At 38.7% G+C, this 19,499-nt stretch overlaps 1 protein-coding gene across 4 annotated transcripts in view; it reads left to right on the top strand.

Annotated features, from left to right (window-relative positions):
• LOC149167704 (uncharacterized) overlaps positions 1 to 17,633 on the top strand; it is a 223,032-nt gene extending 205,399 nt beyond the window's left edge. For all 4 annotated transcript variants that reach the window (XM_089433103.1, XM_089433102.1, XM_089433101.1 and 1 more), the window contains one exon: positions 16,645 to 17,633. In XM_089433103.1, coding sequence (XP_089289229.1) covers positions 16,645 to 17,145 — 501 coding nt within the window. In that variant the 3' untranslated portion in view covers positions 17,146 to 17,633. The remainder of the gene's footprint in view (positions 1 to 16,644) is intronic.
• The last annotated feature ends 1,866 nt before the right edge of the window (positions 17,634 to 19,499 follow it).

The following is a 19,499-nucleotide window of genomic DNA, read 5'->3' as shown; positions in this document are numbered from 1 at the left end:
AACAACAATGTTTTTTCAAGAAGGGTCTATGCCATCCTTCAGAAGGAACAACCAAGAGATGTGCAGGAGGGGCGAGAAATAGGACTCAGAATCTTTGAACTAGGGACAAGCTTGAAGCACATGAGGGTTATATTAAAAGCCCTTTCTAAATTAGAAGAACTAGACACATTCCCTTCCGAGATAAACCAGTTAGAGGGGAAGAAGTTGATGTGGGCTTTGAAACTGGCCATGCTAGCTTTAATACAACCCAAGTTTTTGGAGTATCTTTGTGAAGGGATCACACTTCCAGTTGCCTCTTGTCTTAGTAGCATCATGATGCTGACCGCCCCTATAGCTCTTTAAATGATGATGTTATGAGGAGAGTCTTTGAGCTGATGGTTGAAAACTTGCGAGACTTGGATAACTCCGTGGGTCCTACATTTGGGAAGAAGCTTTAGGTTTTGGAAATTATGGCTATGACTAGGACTTATGAAATCATGTTTGATCTAGAGTGTGATGACTTGATCCCGCAAATGTTCCAATGCTTTTTCAGCATTAGGAGACATCATCTTGACTCAATCAAAACACACATGTAGTCCATCTTATCATCATGTATGAGAGGCCGTGATGCTGTTTGCCGGGAGTTTAGTTTCGATTGCTGTCTATTTGGAGGAGAGAGGTCTATGAGCAAAATGAAAGGTTGGTTGAGCAGAACATAAATCTACTCAGAAGGCAGTTGACTAGGGAGGAGCAGCTGAGAGTTGATGGGACCTGCAACAGGAACAAGTTAAGGAGAAAGGGTCTTTGCTTCATTTGCAAGGAACCTTGGGGACTTGACCACTCGTGCTTCAGTAACACAAAGGGGATGACAGAGGTAGATCAGGGGGAAACTCATTATGACCTTCTAGATGAGGATTCTTTTGAAGAGCATTAACATGCATGGGGGGATGATGGCAGCAGCCGTGATATGCATAACTATCTAGTGGAGAGCTTTGATGAGCAACAGATTATTCCCATGCGGGGAGGAGACCAGGGAGATGAGCTATCAATGGCGATCCAACATGGTGAGCACATAGAGGAACTTGAGTAGACCTGTAGAGATGTTGACAGCAACCCAGATATACATCCATGTTTGATGAGTTAGCATCTGCAAAACAGTATGTGTGATGGGCCATTTTTGGAGAGTTTGCGAACGACTCATGTTGAGCCCATGGTGGAGGAGGATGAGTAACGATCCTTGGGGCCAACCCTTGATGAGGGGCATATAGATGTGTAGGCTACTAGCAGGGAGGTAGTATTTGCACACATTGGTGGAGCATATCCTCTTGGAATTATTGTGCCTAACTCAATTAATTACACTTAAGGTGGCATTCCGAGAGGATATACAGGATGGGATGGTTAGTGGGAATTTTCAGTGGCCTGTTGAGCCCATGGTGGAGGAGGATGAGTAACGATCCTTGGGGCCAACCCTTGATGAGGGGCATATAGATGTGTAGGCTACTAGCAGGGAGGTAGTATTTGCAGACATTGGTGGAGCATATCCTCTTGGAATTATTGTGCCTAACTCAATTAATTACGCTTAAGGTGGCATTCCGAGAGGATATACAGGATGGGATGGTTAGTGGGAATTTTCAGTGGCCTGAGGAGGCATGGTGGCCAATTTACCATTTTCTCACATTTAAAAGATATTTTAAGTGAATGAAAAAGAGGGAAATGTGCTCAATGATTAAAATAATAATAAAATAGGAGCATCTAGAGTGGTCCATCAGATCTATAAAAAGAGGAGGAGGCCATTAGGTGACATCTTGGATTTGATCTTTCTTCTTGTATGAGAGGTTTGAGAACTCGATTCTCTACTTCATTTGTAGCCCCAAGACAGAAACCTTCGGGTGATTTTGTGAGATTGGGCGAGTACCCATCTCCCCTTGGTGAATTCATCCAAAATTCACAGGATAGCTTAGTAGTGCAGTTCATGTCAGTTTGGAGGGCCGATGTAGTGCAACAGATTACCTTGGAGGCCAACTTTTCATCTCAAGCTATATTGGTTGTATATGCATGTAACCCCAGTTTATCTATTATAATGAAAGCTGAGATTGTTCTTGTTCACCTTGTTTTTTTTTCCGTATTCTATGGATTATATTTTTACATGGCAATGTTTTGTGAAATGAATGGTAATATTATGGAAAAACTTTGGTTGGGTTAGATTTATGCAAAATTAGTCAAATATCCTGTTTGGGATATTAGAAACTCATAACTTTTTGGAAGGATGTTGGAATTAAGAGGGAGCTGATAATTTCATATAATCCAAAACAAAATGGAGTAGCAAAAAGGAAAAATCGTACAATTGAAGAATGCATTAGGACAAATCTACATGATCAAGACTTACCTCAATTCCTGTGGGGTGAAGCATCCAAAACAACGTTCTATATTCAAAATCGAATTCCTCATAAGATACTTGACAACATAACTCCTGAAGAAGCATTTACCGGAAGAAAACCTAGTGTAGATCATCTTCGATATTTGGCTGCCCTGTCTACATTCACATTCCAAAAGATAAAAGGAAGAAATTGGATCCTACAAGCATAAAGGGCATATTTGTTGGCTATAGTACCTCGTCAAAGGCATAGAGGATCTACATCAAGGAAGGTCACCGAATTGAAGTAGAGATGTGATTTTTCATGAAAACATTGCCTACAAGTAGTCTAAGGATGTCCCTATTGATTCCACATCATCCTATTGATTCCAATGATGAAGAATTACCTATATTTGAAGAATGTCCCAGTGAACCTGTGCAGCAAGTCATAATCCCTAAAACTCGTAAAAGACCCACTTGGTTAACATCAACTCTTCAAGAAGCAGAAGGACATGAAGCAACTAAAGGAACATTCAGGGAAAGTAAAAAGTCTAAAATTGATTGAAGCAGAACCATCCTCTTTTGAAGAAGCTGTCAAACATCAAGAATGGAAAGATGCCATGAAAGAAGAATATCAGTCTATAATGAAAAATGGAGTTTGGGAAATTGTTCCTAGGCTGAATGAAAAATTTGTTGTAACTTCCAAATGGCTCTACAAGATTAAGCATGTAGCAGATGGAAGCATTGACAAGTACAAAGAAAGGTTTGTGGCTAGAGGTTTCTCTCAACAAGAAGGCATTGATTATGAAGAAACATTTGCACCTACAACAAGATACACAACTATAAGATCGTTGGTCTCCTTGGCAGCAACTATGGGATGGAACATCCATCAAATGGATGTGAAGACAACTTTCCTGAATGGCACCATTGATGAAGAAGTATATATTGAACAACCCTTGGGATTTGAAGTACATAATAGAGAAACTCATGTTTGTAGGCTAAAGAAGGCACTTAATGGCCTTAAGCAAGCCCCATCGACTTGGTATGCTAGGATGGATACATATCTACAAAGAATGGGTTTTTCAAAGAGTTTTATAGATCCAAATCTTTATATCAAAGTAATGAAGGGTGAACCAGTGATAATTCTTCTATATGTGGATGACCTTCTCATTACAGATGTGGAAAGTCGTATATGAGAATGCAAGAAACAATAGGCAACATAATTCAATATGAAGGATATAGGGCTAATGTACTATTACTTGGGGTTGGAAGTTTGGAAAAAAACAGGTGAAGTATATCTAGGTCAAGGAGAGTATGTAATTAAGAAACTACAAATGTTTGGCATGATGGATAACAAATCAATGACAACTCCCGTGGTCTCAAATTTGAAGAGGTTGAGAAGTTCAAACCCAAGCCTTGCGGATCCTACAAGTTATAGGCAATTGGTTGGCTCTTTGATGTATCTTGTGAACATGTCCAAATATTTGTTTTGCAGTGAATATTCTCAGTCAATTTTAGATGGAGCCTAGACATGACCATTGGATAGTAGCCAAGCATATATTGAGATATTTGCAAGGGACAATACATTACTGCCTGAAGTATGATGGAAAGAACAATATCCAACTAATGGGATATATTGATTCAGATTGGGGAGGCAGTGAATCAAATGGAAGAAGCACTACCGAAGGATGTTTTAGCTTGGGATCCTCTATGATCTCATGGATGAGTAGAAAGAAAGAATCAGTTGCATTAAGTAGCAGTGTTGCACACATCGCGATCGGGATTTAATCGAGCTTTGAATCGGCAAAGCGATTTTACGATTTTATCGCGATTTTATCGCGATGTGTGCATGTTAAGTAGTGCTGAAGCTGAATACATTGCAACATGTGAAGTTAGTAGAGAAGTTGTCTGGTTAAGGAAGCTGTTATCCAATTTGTTTGAAGGACCGATGGACCCTACAGTTATACATTGTGACAACACCAGTTGCATAAGGTTGTCTGAAGACCCCATATTCCATGCAAAGATGAAGCACATAAACAACAAGTATCATTACATACGAAAATTGGTGCAAGATGGGGTGGTGCAGCTACAGTATATCTCCACCAATGAGCAGGTAGCTGATATTTTGACAAAATATCTTCCTAATAAGAAGCTTGTGTATCTGAGAAACAAACTTTGACATCTCCTCCCTAGTTGAGAGGGAGAGATAGACACATCATTCTTGTCTTCACATTATGAAGAAAGAATGGAGGATTGGGTAAGCATCTGAATTCCAATACTCTTTGAGGATGAGGTAGGGCATTCAATAGGTAAGAGTAGTCGAAGAGGAAATTCCTTGAGGATGTGTTAATCCAAGACAACAATGGTCCTAAAAGGACATACCTTGTGATATGGATTGGGTATGTGCCTTGAGAGACAATGATAATGGTGTCTATAAGTCATTGTCTCCTCAACATTGTGCTCTAATCTTGTGGAGAGATAGAGCTATTAGTCAAGGCCTTGCTATGTGACAATGCTGGTTGATATGATGAGATGCATTGATATAAGCTGAAAAGATAGCTTATGAGATGGCTTACCAATCCGACTCTTCTTATGAGATCTCTTCAGTATGAGAATGTCCTTGTACCATTATGAATACCTCCCTAGTTAAGAGGGAGTGTTGAAATATGTAACTAGGTTCGGTCTTCATATGTACTCTTGATTCTTGTATATTGTAAAAAGGAAAAAAAATATTATTATTATTATTTATAGCATGGGTTTCATGCTCAAGGTCAATTTATTTTAGGTCAAGCACCCATTGTGTGCTTCTAGGGTTTGTCATAGAGTCAAGAAGTCAATAAAGTCATTGTCATATGTAAAAGACCCCATTGGGCATCTTGTAACATGTCAAAAGAATTATTTTTGAGTCAAAAGTGTCAAATTACCCCTCCAAGACCAAGTCGGCTTGGCAGTGGGAGAATTCAACCTAATTAGGGAAATTTGTCCTCCTAGAAAGGCTATATATAAGAGACCATTCGACCTCATTTGGAGAATCATTCACTCATTCATCAAGGAAGCAAGAACAAGAAGGAAAAAGGTAAGCAAAGGACTAGAAGGAAGAAGGAAGTCAAATTTCTGATTTTACACACACTCTCTCTCCCTCACGTGTGAAGGAAGGCTACAGTTTTTGCAGCATCAAGGCCAAAATTTCCAAGTCATCAAGGAAGGGTCGAAATTGGAAGAGAAGAAGTTGATTTGGTCACCTACAAGCCTTTGAAGAGGAAGCAACCCAAGTGAAGGAAGGAGGAAGCCTTACGAGCCCTACTTCACCCACACGTGCGAAGTTGCAACTAGTTGCAAGGGGCCAAAATTTTCAGACCTGTAGTGAGGGTTGAAATCTGAAGCTGGGGGTTGAAGTTTTGCAATTGGAAGAGATTCAATTGGAAGAGATTTGACTTGGTTTGACTTGGTAAGAAGAAGCACATCCTCTAGAAGGTTTGACTTGGTCTTGGTCTTGGTCTAAAGGTCTTGGAATTCGTCATTTGAAGAATCTATAAGAAGAGGAGATTTTTGTGGGTTTTCCTCTCTAGGAGAGGTTTTGGCCCTAGCTAGCAGCCTACATCTTGTGTCCTTGTGTACTATTGATCTTCATGTTTTGGTAGTTGTTTTATGATAAGAACAACATAATAATAAGAGAAGAAGAAGCTAATAAGAAAGAAAAGTAAAAGAATATCACAAGTAGTTATCAAGTTTAAGAGAAATCACTTCAATTGTAGCCCTATTGATTTCGCAACATGCACATGAGATCATGAAGAGATTTTGGATGGAAGATTGCAAGCCTATGGCCATGTTGAAAATGTAACTAGGTTTGGTCTTCATAATTATCTTTGTACTTGTATTAGTATGTATTTCATGTAAAAGCAAAAAGAAGAAAACGGAAATTTATTATTATTATTATTTTCATTAGTCAAAGCATGTTCTTTGTGCTTCTAGGGTTTATCGTGTCAAAAGAAAATTTGTCATAAGTAAAAAAAAATTGTACTTCAGTCAAATTTCCATTTGGACTTCTTGAAGAAAAAGAAAATTATTTTTATTTGAGTCAAAAGAGTAAATTGTCCTCCACAAGACCATGTCAACCCTCGTGGACAAGTCGGCCCAGAAAGGAACCTTTTCGACATCCTGTATAGTGATAAATACAATGCAATTCGAAAGGAAGAAAAGCCGATGAAAAAGTCAAGATAAGGAGTGAAAGTCAAAGGAGAGAAAGCGAAGATCAAAGGAGAGAAAATTGTGATTTTCTTCCCTAAATCTGCCACGTGCGAAATTTCTAATCTACTGTAAAATTTAGAGTTTGACCAGATTTGAAGAGCGTTGACCAACGTTGACTTTGTTGTATTTGACTTGGTTGAGGAAGGTTTGAAGGAGGGCTGACTTGGACCTTGTGGAAAGTCTTGGTCTTGGTTTTCAGGTCTTGGATATTGTTGGAAATTCTAAGAGGGGGCTGAATCAATATTTCTTTTCAATTGCGACTTTTACTAGTTAGATCACTGATATTTAGAACACAAAATGAACAATAAGAATAAATGCTTTTATTAATTTCTTTAATAAATCAAGTACAATGTATATAGGGCTTCAACCCTAGATGAAGACATTGATCTTCAATCGCCCAGGCTCCAACCTGTTGCCAAGCATCAACTTGTACTTTTGTGAGGTTCTGACCTCTAGGGCACCAACCCTATCTTCTCAAGGCACCGACCTTGCGTTTAGAGGCTCCAACCTCTATGCACCAACCCTTCTCTGGTACAAACTCCAATCTGGTTTCTTGAGGACTCCGATTCTCTAGGGCTCCAACCCTATCTTATCCAAGGCACTAACCTTGTTTTTTTGAGGCTCCAACCTCTTGAGCTCCAACTCACTGCAATACTTCGTCAAGATATGTTTGGTAGTAACTCACGGCTCCCAAAATCTTCTTCACCGAGCCCTGTCAATCTTCAGCTTCACTGTAGTCTTCCACTTTACATCATCAATGACAACCTTGTCATATAGAAGGTGTCACCACTGTTCTTCATGGTACCCAATCAAATCCTCCAAGTTTACTTCATGATGACTTCAACACAACATCATGTCTCCAAGGATGTTTACAAGGCTTCTTCAAGTCTTACTCATCCACACATCACAGGTTCCAGGTGACTATTCTTTTCACAGGTCAATAAATTTCAGACCCAAGCTTCAATTTTCCTATGAGCAATAATCCTTCATTGCATCAGACCACTATTCAAAATATCACACTGCCCAATGCACCATGCTGCACCAAGACTTTAGCAATTACAATCCTTGCACCACACTACACCACTGTCCAACGCACCATGCTGCACTAAGACTTCAGCAATGACAATCCTTGCACCACACTACACCACTGTCCAACGCACCATGCTGCACCAAGACTTCAACAATGGCAATCCTTGCACCACACTACACCACTGTCCAACGCACCATGTTGCACCAAGACTTCAGCAATGGCAATCCTTGCACCACACTACACCACTGTCCAACGCACCATGTTGCACCAAGACTTCAGCAATGGCAATCCTTGCACCACACTACACCATTGTCCAACGCACCATGCTGCACCAAAACCAAGACTGAAGTGTTGTAAGTGATCTGAGTTATTCAGTCAAAGATGTGAAGTGGTCCGAGAGTTAAACTTCTTGTCATAGGTTTGAAGATTAAACTCCTGTCACAGGTCCGAGGGTATAGAGGCTTCTTAATACTGGACTGAGGTTCTGTTAGCCGTCAGAACTGCAATGTATCAATGAAAACCAGCCACAGGAGGTCAACACTGTTTGAAGGTTGTTTTTAACTGATCTGAGCCTCAATCCAAGGCTGCAACACAAGTCCGAGCCCTAAACTGGGCTGCAACAGGTCTGAGGGTTGGATATCTGAACCACTGTGAGGTACGAAGGTGTTCTTCAGATTACCCAATTCAGATTTACCCTTAAACACTTCTTCTCGGCCTCCTATAGTTCACGAGTTGTGAACTTCTTGCTGCGTTATATTCTCTGTATTTTGCACCGAATTTTTCTTGTCAAAACTGAGGAACTGTGGTTTATATTTATAGTAATTTACCATATCTGAAAGGACATGACTATTGGAGAGAGAGCTGACATGAGGGTCGACTTAAATCTCTGTAGAACAACCTGCATATTTAAATTTTGTTTTAATTTTTTTCTTTGGGGCAGCAATAATTGCAGACATACAATTTAAATTTCCAACATTCCTTGAGGCATACTTATTTCCTTTCAGGGAGTAGAGGATTCAAGCACATATAATTATTGACTGCATTCTGTGATTACTTTTGACAAGATATCTCTTCCTCTCAAAGCATACTAAAGCCTACAGGTATACGACATGCCCAAGGTGAGTGAGTTGAGGCCTGCTTACAAGAGGAGTTCCAACTCCCTAATCCAAGTGTCAACATATACATTCATCTTCTAATACATAATAGGGCTGCTATCTTATGGTATATTCAACAAAAAGCTAAGGTTCCTATTATGCATAGGTTAGGGTTAGGATACCAGAATTAGATTTCTTAGGGATTTTTAAGAGATATGTGTATTAGGTATAGATCAAGAACATAAGGTATAAATACTTAGGGATTTTGTCATGTAGCTAGGGAATATGCATTATCTTCATGGGGTTTTCTTAGGGTTCTGTTAGGGTAACACCATGAAAGGGTTATTCATGTATTACAAGAATATTTGCCATCTTCATCTATGCCATATTGACATTCATGACAACCTAGATTAACAAATATCTCACTTTGATCTGATTCTATAAGAAGAGGAGTTGTTTGGGTTTTCCCCCTTGTGGGGTTTTCCCTCAGCTTGGAGTCTACATCTTTGTGTTCTTTGTCTCTTGTGATCTTCATGTTTTTATGTTTTGATAATTGTTTGATCAAGAGAATATAATAACAGAAATAAGAAGCCAACAAATATTCACAAGCAATTATCAATTAAGAGAAATCAACCCTAATTTGCTAGCCTATTGGTTTCTCAATAGGCCATACCTATGATCACCAATATAAACAAGGTGACAAGTTCAATTCATATTTGGTGGATCCCACGTTGTACATGCAACTTATTGGTTCTTTGATGTATTTGGTCAACACTAGGTGAGAGAATCGTTTTGCAGTGAATACTTTGAGTCAGTTCATGGTGGAGTTAAGGAAAGAGCATTGGGTAGCTGCGAAGCATGTGTTGAGATATATGAGGGGCACAATGGAGTATGGTCTAATGTTAAAATTGGCAACTAGGGCCAAACTCCATGTGGGTCATCTTATTTATGGCAACTGATATTTTTCTTGGATTCCTCTCATAGAGAGGTGTAGGATTGATCTAAAGATCATTTGATTCCGATAAGTATTCATGGAGTTATGAATTTATTTGTGTTATAAGACAATTCGTCAAGGTCGGCCAGCAATCAAATAACCCACACATGTGCTCAACGTTTTAGTATAAAAGGAGATGACTTGAGAGTCATTTCACTCTTGATTTCTCTTCACTCGCTTTGGGTTTTAGTGGAAGAGAAATCTAGGAGAGGAAGCCCTAAATGCAGGAGGGAAGGAGGCTGATCTACACTGCCCCAATGGAGATCAAACCGCAGTTATGTAAGGGACCTATATGCTAACCCAAAGAAGATGTCCTTACTATTAACACAGTCATGGAAGGAGTGTTAACTCAGCTATGGAGGAGGCTAAACAAGCCCTAGCTGCAGCCCTAAAAGGATACCTAGCCGCAGTCAAGGAAGGTTACTATGATGCCCTAGCTGCAGGTCCATGATGCCCTAGCCGCAGACCACTTCAAGAGACCGAATTGATGGATGGAGGGCCAAGGTTCTAGGGTTGAGAGGGCAAGCTCCTAGGCTGAGTAAAGGAGGAACATAATGCTATATGGAGAGGCCTAAACACATGCTTAATGCTGCTGTCCTAGAATACCCTAGATGCAGTGATTGACTGCCATATGCTATTCTAAATGAGGTCTGTTCATACTTGCAGGGAGGCCGAGTTTGGAAAGGAGAAATACAGATTGTTTGAGGGCAACAAAAGGTAAGGTAAGAATGTTTTGGAAGGCTTTTAGTGTGCAACAGAGGTTTGTGGTAGGCCACAGGCCTAGCCACTCCAAAACAGGCCATCGTGGAAGTGTTAGGGGCTACCAAATGCTTATAACAACAACATGAGGAGGCAACCATCTACCTTGACTAGGCCGCAGTTCATTAAGGTTGTTCAAGGTATGTTTTGGGGCATGATTGTGGGGTTGTTGTAGGTTACAATGGGACAACAGCAAGCACGACGCTGCAAACCCAAATGGGACAGCAAGCAATCATAGGAGCAACAATGACTAATAATGGGACAACAATATGGCAATGTCACTAACAGTGGGACAACAGTGCTAGTAGTGTGACAATATTGTGCAGCAATTCCAATGGGACAACAATGGCAAGCATGGTGCAACAATGCCACATGGGACAACAGTGGCAAGCATGGTGCAACAATACCACATGGAACAACAGTGGCAAGCATGGTGCAACAATGGCATATGGGACAACAAGTACATGGTGCAGCAAAGTGCAACAATGGTACTTGGGGCAACAATGATACTTGGTGCTGCAATGGTTCATGGTGGAGCAGTGGTACATGATGCAATAGTAAATACAATGATGGGTACAGTCATGATTGGTGAAGCATGATGAGATGCAACATAGTGATGATGAGTGCAACATGGTGCAACACGGTGAGGTGCAGCATGATGATGAGGAGTAGCACAACGATAGGTGCAGCAAGGCGATGGAGTCACCTTGGAGAATCAGTTGAAGCAACATGTCTTCAACTGAGTTCAACTACCTCATGTATCATCTTCTTAGAGATGATCTATGCTCTTATTTAGATAAGTCAAAGTGTTGACTTCTGTTGTATATGTACTATTTCTCTTCTCTCTCTCTCTGCTGAACTATTGAAGAACATATAAGAAGAATTGAGCAAGGGTTTCCCCACATTGGGGTTTGTCCCTGGCTAGCGCCACATCTTGTGTCCTCTTGTCTTGGCTTGTCTTCTGCAATCTATGTTTATGTTCTATTTGTAATTTACTTTAATGCTGATGTGATTGCTAATCTGGAAAAGATATTGAGCTAACCGTGAAAATTGAAATAAATTGCTCTAAGCATAGAACATACCTAAAATTAACATCTAAGGTATCTTGGAGATGGTGAAGTGAAGTTGAAGTGGTAAATAGACTCGGATTGCACAGGCAATCCAACAGACATGAAGAGAACCTTAGGGTGCTGCTTTAGTTTGGGATTGATGATGATATCTAGGTTTAGTAGGAAGCATAGTTCTATGGCACTCAGTTCAACAGAGGTAGAGCATATGGCAGTGATTATAGTGAGTTGTGAGGCTATTTGGATTCAAAAGCTACTTGTATGATTGTTTGATCAAGAGTTGGACCCTATGGTGATATATTGTGATAATCAGAGTTGTATCAAACTCTCTTAGAGTCCAATGTTCCATGATAGCTCCAAGCACATAGAAATCAAAATAGGATTCAAAAGGGAGTAGTGAAGCTTCAATATATCTCCATAGATCGGCAAGTCATAGATACACTGACCAAACCCTTAGTCAAAGGGAGGTTTGAGATTATAGAGACAAATTTCGATTGGTACATAATTCTTTCCTCGCTAAGAGGGAGTGTTGATTATTATAGCATGGACAGGAACTTCCTCACAAGTTTTGTGTCAAACGTACATGAAATCGTCCCAAGTCCTTTCTATTTTATAATTCACTTTGTTAAAGTAAATTAAAGTGAAGAGCCTTTTAATTTTAAGCTATGAAAAAAGTGTAATTTAATTACACTAGTGATCTAAATAAATCTCAACCATTGATCTCAATTGAGTTTGATATTTAGTTTCAGTCATTGTTCTCAATTAGTGATTAGGGATTTGGAGATTTAGTCATCAACTCAAAATTATAAAGGAAGAGGAAAGTGAAATGAAAAGACATAGTGACAGTGACAGCCACAATAACTCAGTTGCACAGAGAGATAGAGAGTTCACTTAGTGTGCAAACCAAGGACAGCAGGAACATAGCAGCATGTTGAATAATTGACCAAACAGTCAGAAATTTGAAGGTGGCCATACACAGCAAGTGAGAGGGCTGATATTAGGAGGGCCATATGATTTCTGGGCACAGCACAAGCAGCAGGTCGCAGTCGTATGGAGGCCATATGAGGTGCAGGTGTTGGCTGTATGGGCGGCAGGGCACAGAGGGTTATTCAGCAGTTTGTGTAGGCTGTACAGCACACAACGAAACCAGGTTTTGGTGCTGTATTATTTTCTTAGTGGGTGAGTTTTCCTAGTGTGGGAAGCCCTTGTAAGTTTGGAATAATTTTTAATGAAAATCTGATTTGAAGGGCAGACAAATCAGCTGTGTATTTGGAAATTGATTTTTCTTTTGCTGATTCATTTTTCCAGCAATTGTGTGATAATTCTATGGTCTGAAATTTTATGTTTAAAAATAAATTTCAGCAAGTAATTTCACATGAGACCATAGAGAAATTATTGACCTAGGGTTTGGAGGAAATTTTAACATATAGAAAGCTCCTGAATCAGATCTGCCCAAGAGATAACAGCCCCATTGATTATGGCAAAGAATCATCCAGATGTCATCAATTTTAACGAATCCTCTGTATAGACCCAAGAAGGTACAGGGAGGAGTTTGAAACCCTAAAAGTAAAATGATGTTGCAGTTAATTCTTCCACAAGCAGTCCTTTGGAAATACCCCTGAAACAAAAAACGATGGGAGTTTTGGCCAGAAAATGAGAGAGAGAGGGTGTGTTTCCTTACAAGAGCAACTATTTGCAAAAAATAGCAATGTTCCACCAAGACTCCGGTGCTGGGAGACGATCAGGGGGGACGTGTGGGAGTACCCTCAAATTTTAGGGAAATTTCAGGGGTGCGGGGGGGCGTCGGGGTATATATATATATATATAAAAATTCAAGTTCATATTCATTGTTCAATAATGAAAGCATAAATATTAAATAGACTAATAGTAATATGGATACCAATACATTGAAATTTGATCCACACATAAAATTTAAATTCATAATTGAATCAAATAATGACATACATTGATCCATCCTCATCATTTATTTTGATACATACATCATTCATATGACATACTCATTATTCATCCATACCATGAGATTCAATAAAAAAATTCAATAATGAAATATTCAAATACATTGTTCCATATCATTCATCATTCATCATTCTACAATCAACATTGATTTTAAAATTAAATTCATCATTCATCGTTCTAGAATCTAAATTGAAAGCAAAACGTACTAGTATATTACGCACTAGACATTGAAGCTTTGAGGGGGAACACCCAGACGCACCCCTTTTGGGGAGTCTCGTCCCCCACACTGGGGAAACGCACCCCCTTGCGTCTCCCCAAGACTCCCCAAAAAGGGTGCGTGGGGAAACGCACCCCCAGTAGACTCCCCGTCCCTAGGTGCGTGGGGTGTGAGGGGTGTGTGCACCCAACCCTGGGGGACGCGTCCCCGTGGAACATTGAAAAATAGCACTCAGGTTTCCTGGAAAAACCAAAAGTGTTGTAGAGGCACAGATTGCTGAAATAATGTAAATATATATTGCATGATGATTTTACAATGAGGCCCCATGGCTTAAATAGCCTTTGGTACCTTTACATAATGGTCGTGATCTTTGGATCATGCTCTTCTTCCTAATTAGCTATAATTAATACATGTTAATTTTTATACATAACATTGCCTTCCCCTTACAAAATGCTTTGTCCTCAAAGCATAGGTAACGACTCACGAGGGATGTTGTTGACGAAAATCTTCTATTTCCTAAGAAGCATCTTCTTTTGGTAGGCTCTTCTACTTGATAGGATACTCTTTAATTACTCGAGAACGTAATCGCCTTTCTCTCATGGCAATTATAGCTTCCGGTTCTACTACAATTTCCCCTTCGTTATTCAATGTAGGAAGTTTTGCTTTTGCTGTTTGATGTTTTCCCAACATCCTTTTTAAACAGGAAACATGGAAAATGTTATGGCCGCAACTTTTTTCTGATAATTTCAAGCCATAAGTTACTTGACTGATTTTCTTGATGATTTGAAATGGTCCGTGAAACTTAGGAGCTAGCTTGTTTTTTCCTTCTTTTTGTAATGATAGTTGTTTGTAAGGTTGGAGCTTGGCATATACCCAATCTCCTTCTCTAAACTCTCTTTCTGATCTATGTTGGTTAGCTTGCTTTCATACAGTTTTTTGCAATATTGAGATTTTCCTTTAGTGTTTGAATGACTTTTTGGTTCTCCTCTAGTTGATCTTTTATTGCTGGAATTTTTATATCATTTATGGCTAATTCCTTCCATTTTGGAGGCTCGTAACCATAGAGAGCTTGAAATGGTGTCATTTTTGCTGAAATGTGATAAGTGGAGTTGTACCACCATTCTGCCAGATGTAACCAGTCAGACCATTTGTTCTGCTTTTCTGTTACAAAAAAATGAAGGTATGCTTCCAAACATTTATTGACAATTTCAGTTTGCCCATCTGTTTGGGGGTGATATGCTGAGCTCATGTTGAGGGATGTCCCAATTTGTTTGAAGAACTCCTTCCAAAAGTTTCCCTTAAATTTGGCATCTCGATCACTAACAATGATCTTTGGAAACCCATGCAATTTGTAAATATTTTTGCAAAATATTTCGACAATTTATTTTGTTGAATCCTTACGCCCATAAAGTGTGCATGTTTAGTGAGTCGGTATACAAACAGAAGGATTTTATAATTTATTCTTCCCGCTTGATATGGGTAACCCATCAATGAAGTCCATCACTATTTCTTCCCACTTTTGGTTTGGGATATGCAGGGGATGGAGCAATCTTGGTGTCAAACTCTTTTCATTTTTGTTTCTTTGGCATTTATCGCATTCTGCCACATATTTTTGAATTTCCTTGTATATCCCTTTCCAAAAAAATGATTGGCGTATATTATAGTAAGTTTTGAAGAATACCACATGTCCAGCTGCTGGTGAATCATGACACTCCTTCAGAACTTTGGTTTTAAATTTGGAAGTGGGACTTAAATAAATTCGTCCCTTATACTAAAGGATGTCATTCTTCCATTTGAGTTTTGAGTTTTGAATAGGATTATTGATTAAGCTTGTATTAATTATAGTTAATTAGGAAGAAGGGCACAATCCAAAGATCACGATCCTTATGTAAAGGCACCTGAGGCTATTTAAGCCAGGGGCCCTCGTTGTAAAAATCATCAGTCAATAATAATAATAATAATAATAATAATAAATAAATAAATATTTCTATTATTTTAGCAATCTGCACCTCTACAATAAAGGGTTGGAGAGCAATGGTCATAGAAAGGCGTATAAAAACACAGAATTCTGCTGCTGTCCCAGAAAAATGGCTGAAAGCCCTAGTTTTCAGACCTGAGAGGCCCGAAAATAATATTGGAGAGGACAGGAAGGGTCACACTGGCTCTAATATTATGTTGAGAACACTAGATAGTAGGTCTATGATGATCTCTTCATCAAGCCCTGATCCAATCACATAGAAACCCTTCAGATTTATCACAGCTTTTACCAAAACAACAGGTAGCAAAATAGCACAAGGAGAGAGAAATAGAGAAGTCTTGCCTGATGTTTATCACACTTGATCAAAATAATGAATGAATGTTTTTTACATATGAGGATTGTAGGTGTATTTATAATTTTATTCACATCCTTCTAGGTTTTGGGGCACTAGCGCAAAGGAGACCAGGCCGACCTAGTCATCAATGATAAAGAGAGTAACTTTCCCATATTTAAGCTCTCTAAATCTCTCGACACTCCAAGTAGAGTGTCAGCATGTGGCCTTAAATGAATATTAGACATGTTCTCAACATAACCCTACCAAAATCGACATAGTAATCTAATAAAGCTAATGCCACCATTACTATACATTAGACTAAGATAGTGACTTGTGCATTTGCTGAAAACTGGAAGTGCCGTCCCAAAGGTTTAATCCTTTCAAACATTAATAGTAATCAACAATTTAGGCAAACAGGTGAATGCAAAATCAATTTAAATATTTGGTTAAACATCATGAGCATTTAACTTCTTGATAGAGGATTGCAGGAGTCAACATATAGTAAGTCTTTTGTCTTCTTTTACTCTTTATCATATGGATTTTAAATCTTGTATTGGTCCTTAGGATTGCTTTAATGGAAACTGCTTTCTTAACTTTATTATGAATGTTTTCAGGTTAACCAACTCAGTACCATTGTTGATCAACTCAACAAAAAGTGCAGTTCTCTTGCAGAATCAAAAGTTAGACTACAGGAAACTGCTCAAGATGCCACTGCACTGTCACCATTGACATTCAAGGAAAATAGTTCAAGTACAAAGCTGAGTAATGGTGTAGGTGTGACTAATGATCCTTCTGTTAGTATTGTTAACAATGATGTTACTTCCTACACTGAATCAGAAATAGTAGAAATCATGGAAAGCAAAGATCATGTGACAGTAGAAGATGGAGAGAATGGTCTTTCAGTCTCTGATTCTATTGGAACTGTTGAGGAAGTTAAACAGATTACTTTCAACTCCGTTAGAGAACCTGTGGATATGGCTTTTCAAAAGACTTCTGAAACTCGCCCATTCTCAGATGCCCCAGTCATGGGGGCTCCTATTCGTCTGGTTTCTTTCCTAACAAAGTATGTTACTGGTGCTGATTTGGTGAAGCCAAAGAATGTAGTTGCTAGTTGAGAAATTCGCAATGGTGCTGACAACAGCTCATTGCAATTACGATATATCTCATGAGTATTTCTACCAGATCAACGTTGCACATGTTTCATAATTCTTTGCATTTACATATATTATGCCTTCTAACCTAGACATCTTTACCGTGCTACATTATGACATAACCAAATAGAATGGAAAGTGGAGAGTAGATGAAGGGAAACTCCCCTTCCTTTTTCATACGGGTCTTTTCGCAAAAGAGCTTTGACCAGTCGAATGATATTCTTTTGTTCATTCGAGCAAGGCAGCATTTCTATCATATTGATGCTAATTTGCAAATTTCCTATTATATTATGCAATCTGTATGCTAAAGCCCTACTTTGTGGTAGGACTTTCATCTTAAACAATTTGCTGGTATATACATCCGAATGCGTGTATGTGTTTTCTGGTTATAATGTTCAACCACTACAATGTATGTATGTGTCTTATGATCATAATGTTCAACCAATACAATATATCATGTAGAGTACTATATGTTGATTGGGGACATTCAAGAACTTATGTATTCTTTATTAGCATGTGTGGATAAGGCCACGTTAGTTAATCGACCTGACAAAACCTCATCAGCAGTAAATCACACTTGTCCATGGGGAGTTTGACTGCTGAGTACTTGTTTGTAACTCGCGAGCTTTTGATGCCCTGGAAGTTGGACTTGGCAAGGCTGAGCCGAAAAATCACTTGGATTTACTAAAAAAGGGAAAAGGAAAAAACTAATGTCATTCAAACCAGCCAAGTTTTTGCTGAGTCTTAGTTGTACTCCCTCCTACCTTCTCAAATTGGTCATCGAGTGTGTCTGGTTATTATGGATGAGGTAATTAGTTTTTCCACCCTAGAATTTAATATCAAATTTATGTTAGAAAAGTTTCTTATCAAAAGGTTTTCAACAACCAATATAATTCAGGGATGTATAAAATCTTACATCATCTATCATTTCCTCTTGGTTTCTTCCATTTACACGGAATATAGGCGGGACACAGGTGGCCTTCAGATATTCACATTACTTTTGGCTTATTATTAAATGGATGGCTTGATGGATCTTTAATCTTTCTATAAGAGCTAAAGGGTAGCATGTTTTCCTATCATATTATTTTTGGTGGATACAACTATTGTTGCTTGCCTAATCTTGAGACTGAATTTTTGAAAAACAAAAATATTGCAGGGCAATTTATAGCCAGAACTGGAAACAAGTTTATGAGAAAGATGGTTTCATTCCATTGAAACTATATAATTGAACGAGCCTATTGCTTTGGCAAACCTGCTACGCATGCAATCATGTTGACCTCTTGTAGGAAATAAGATAATTTTTATTAATGTCTTATGAATGATGACAAAAAGTAGGTCAATGGGATTAAAATACCGTATAGTCTGTGATGTTCAAACTTCAAAGTGTGTAGAAAACGTGTTCCAATATCTGAGGTACAATCAACAAGAAAATATATAATATCTAAGAATCAAACGATAAAAAGGTCAGAAACAAGCCCAAGAAAGAAAAGGAAAGAGACATGAGATGCATTGAATACGTAAGTGGAACCTTCATCTCCATCTGGCTGTGTCAAGTGATGGTGGGAAAGCATCAAGCCGTACATTTTTGAATGGTCATCGAAAGTGATACGTCTAGGTAATTATCATCAGAGTGTGTTTTAACGCCCATGATACCGGGAGCTATCATTACATAAGTCAAGCACTGAGGGCAGGAAATCATGGTATGCATTTAAGTTATTACAACCACCACCTTCTTATTTTGGAAGGTTAGTGATTTTGGTGATTCTCTACGGTTGTGAATTGTGGGCGAGCAATACATCCAAGATACAGTGGAAACAAATTGAGAAAATTCAGAAGCGTTTGATTACAAACAAATTCAAAATTAAAAGTGCAGTTCCTTGTGCTATCTTGTTAAGTGAAACATTCACTGCTCCTATTGAAGCAATTGCTATAGTGCGAGTGATAAGGTATTCAAAAAAAATTGAGCAAATGGAAGAGGGCAGATGACCTAAAGTTGTGTTTAATGACATATTGTGCAAAAGAAAGAAGACTTTGATGCGGCAAAATAACAAATGGTTTAATAAATGAGGTATTTGCTTGAGCATGTGTCCCACAAATAGTAAAGAGAAAAACTTTTGTTATTGATAAGTTCCACAAACATACTTGGGAGAAGGAGCTAGGAAGAAAAAAAATACTATATTGAAGAGTTTAATCCCAGTGATAAGAGAAAAACTTTTGTTATTGATAAGTTCCACAAACATACTTGGGAGAAGAAGCTAGGAAGAAAAAAAATACTATATTGAAGAGTTTAATCCCAGTGATAATCATCAACAAAAAGT

This window comes from Pinus tabuliformis, chromosome 5_1 (genome assembly GCF_031772625.1).
Source record: "Pinus tabuliformis cultivar Carrire ecotype Pingquan chromosome 5_1, CPIR1, whole genome shotgun sequence".
NCBI lineage: Eukaryota > Viridiplantae > Streptophyta > Pinopsida > Pinales > Pinaceae > Pinus > Pinus tabuliformis.
This window is presented reverse-complemented; position numbering and strand designations above follow the sequence as displayed.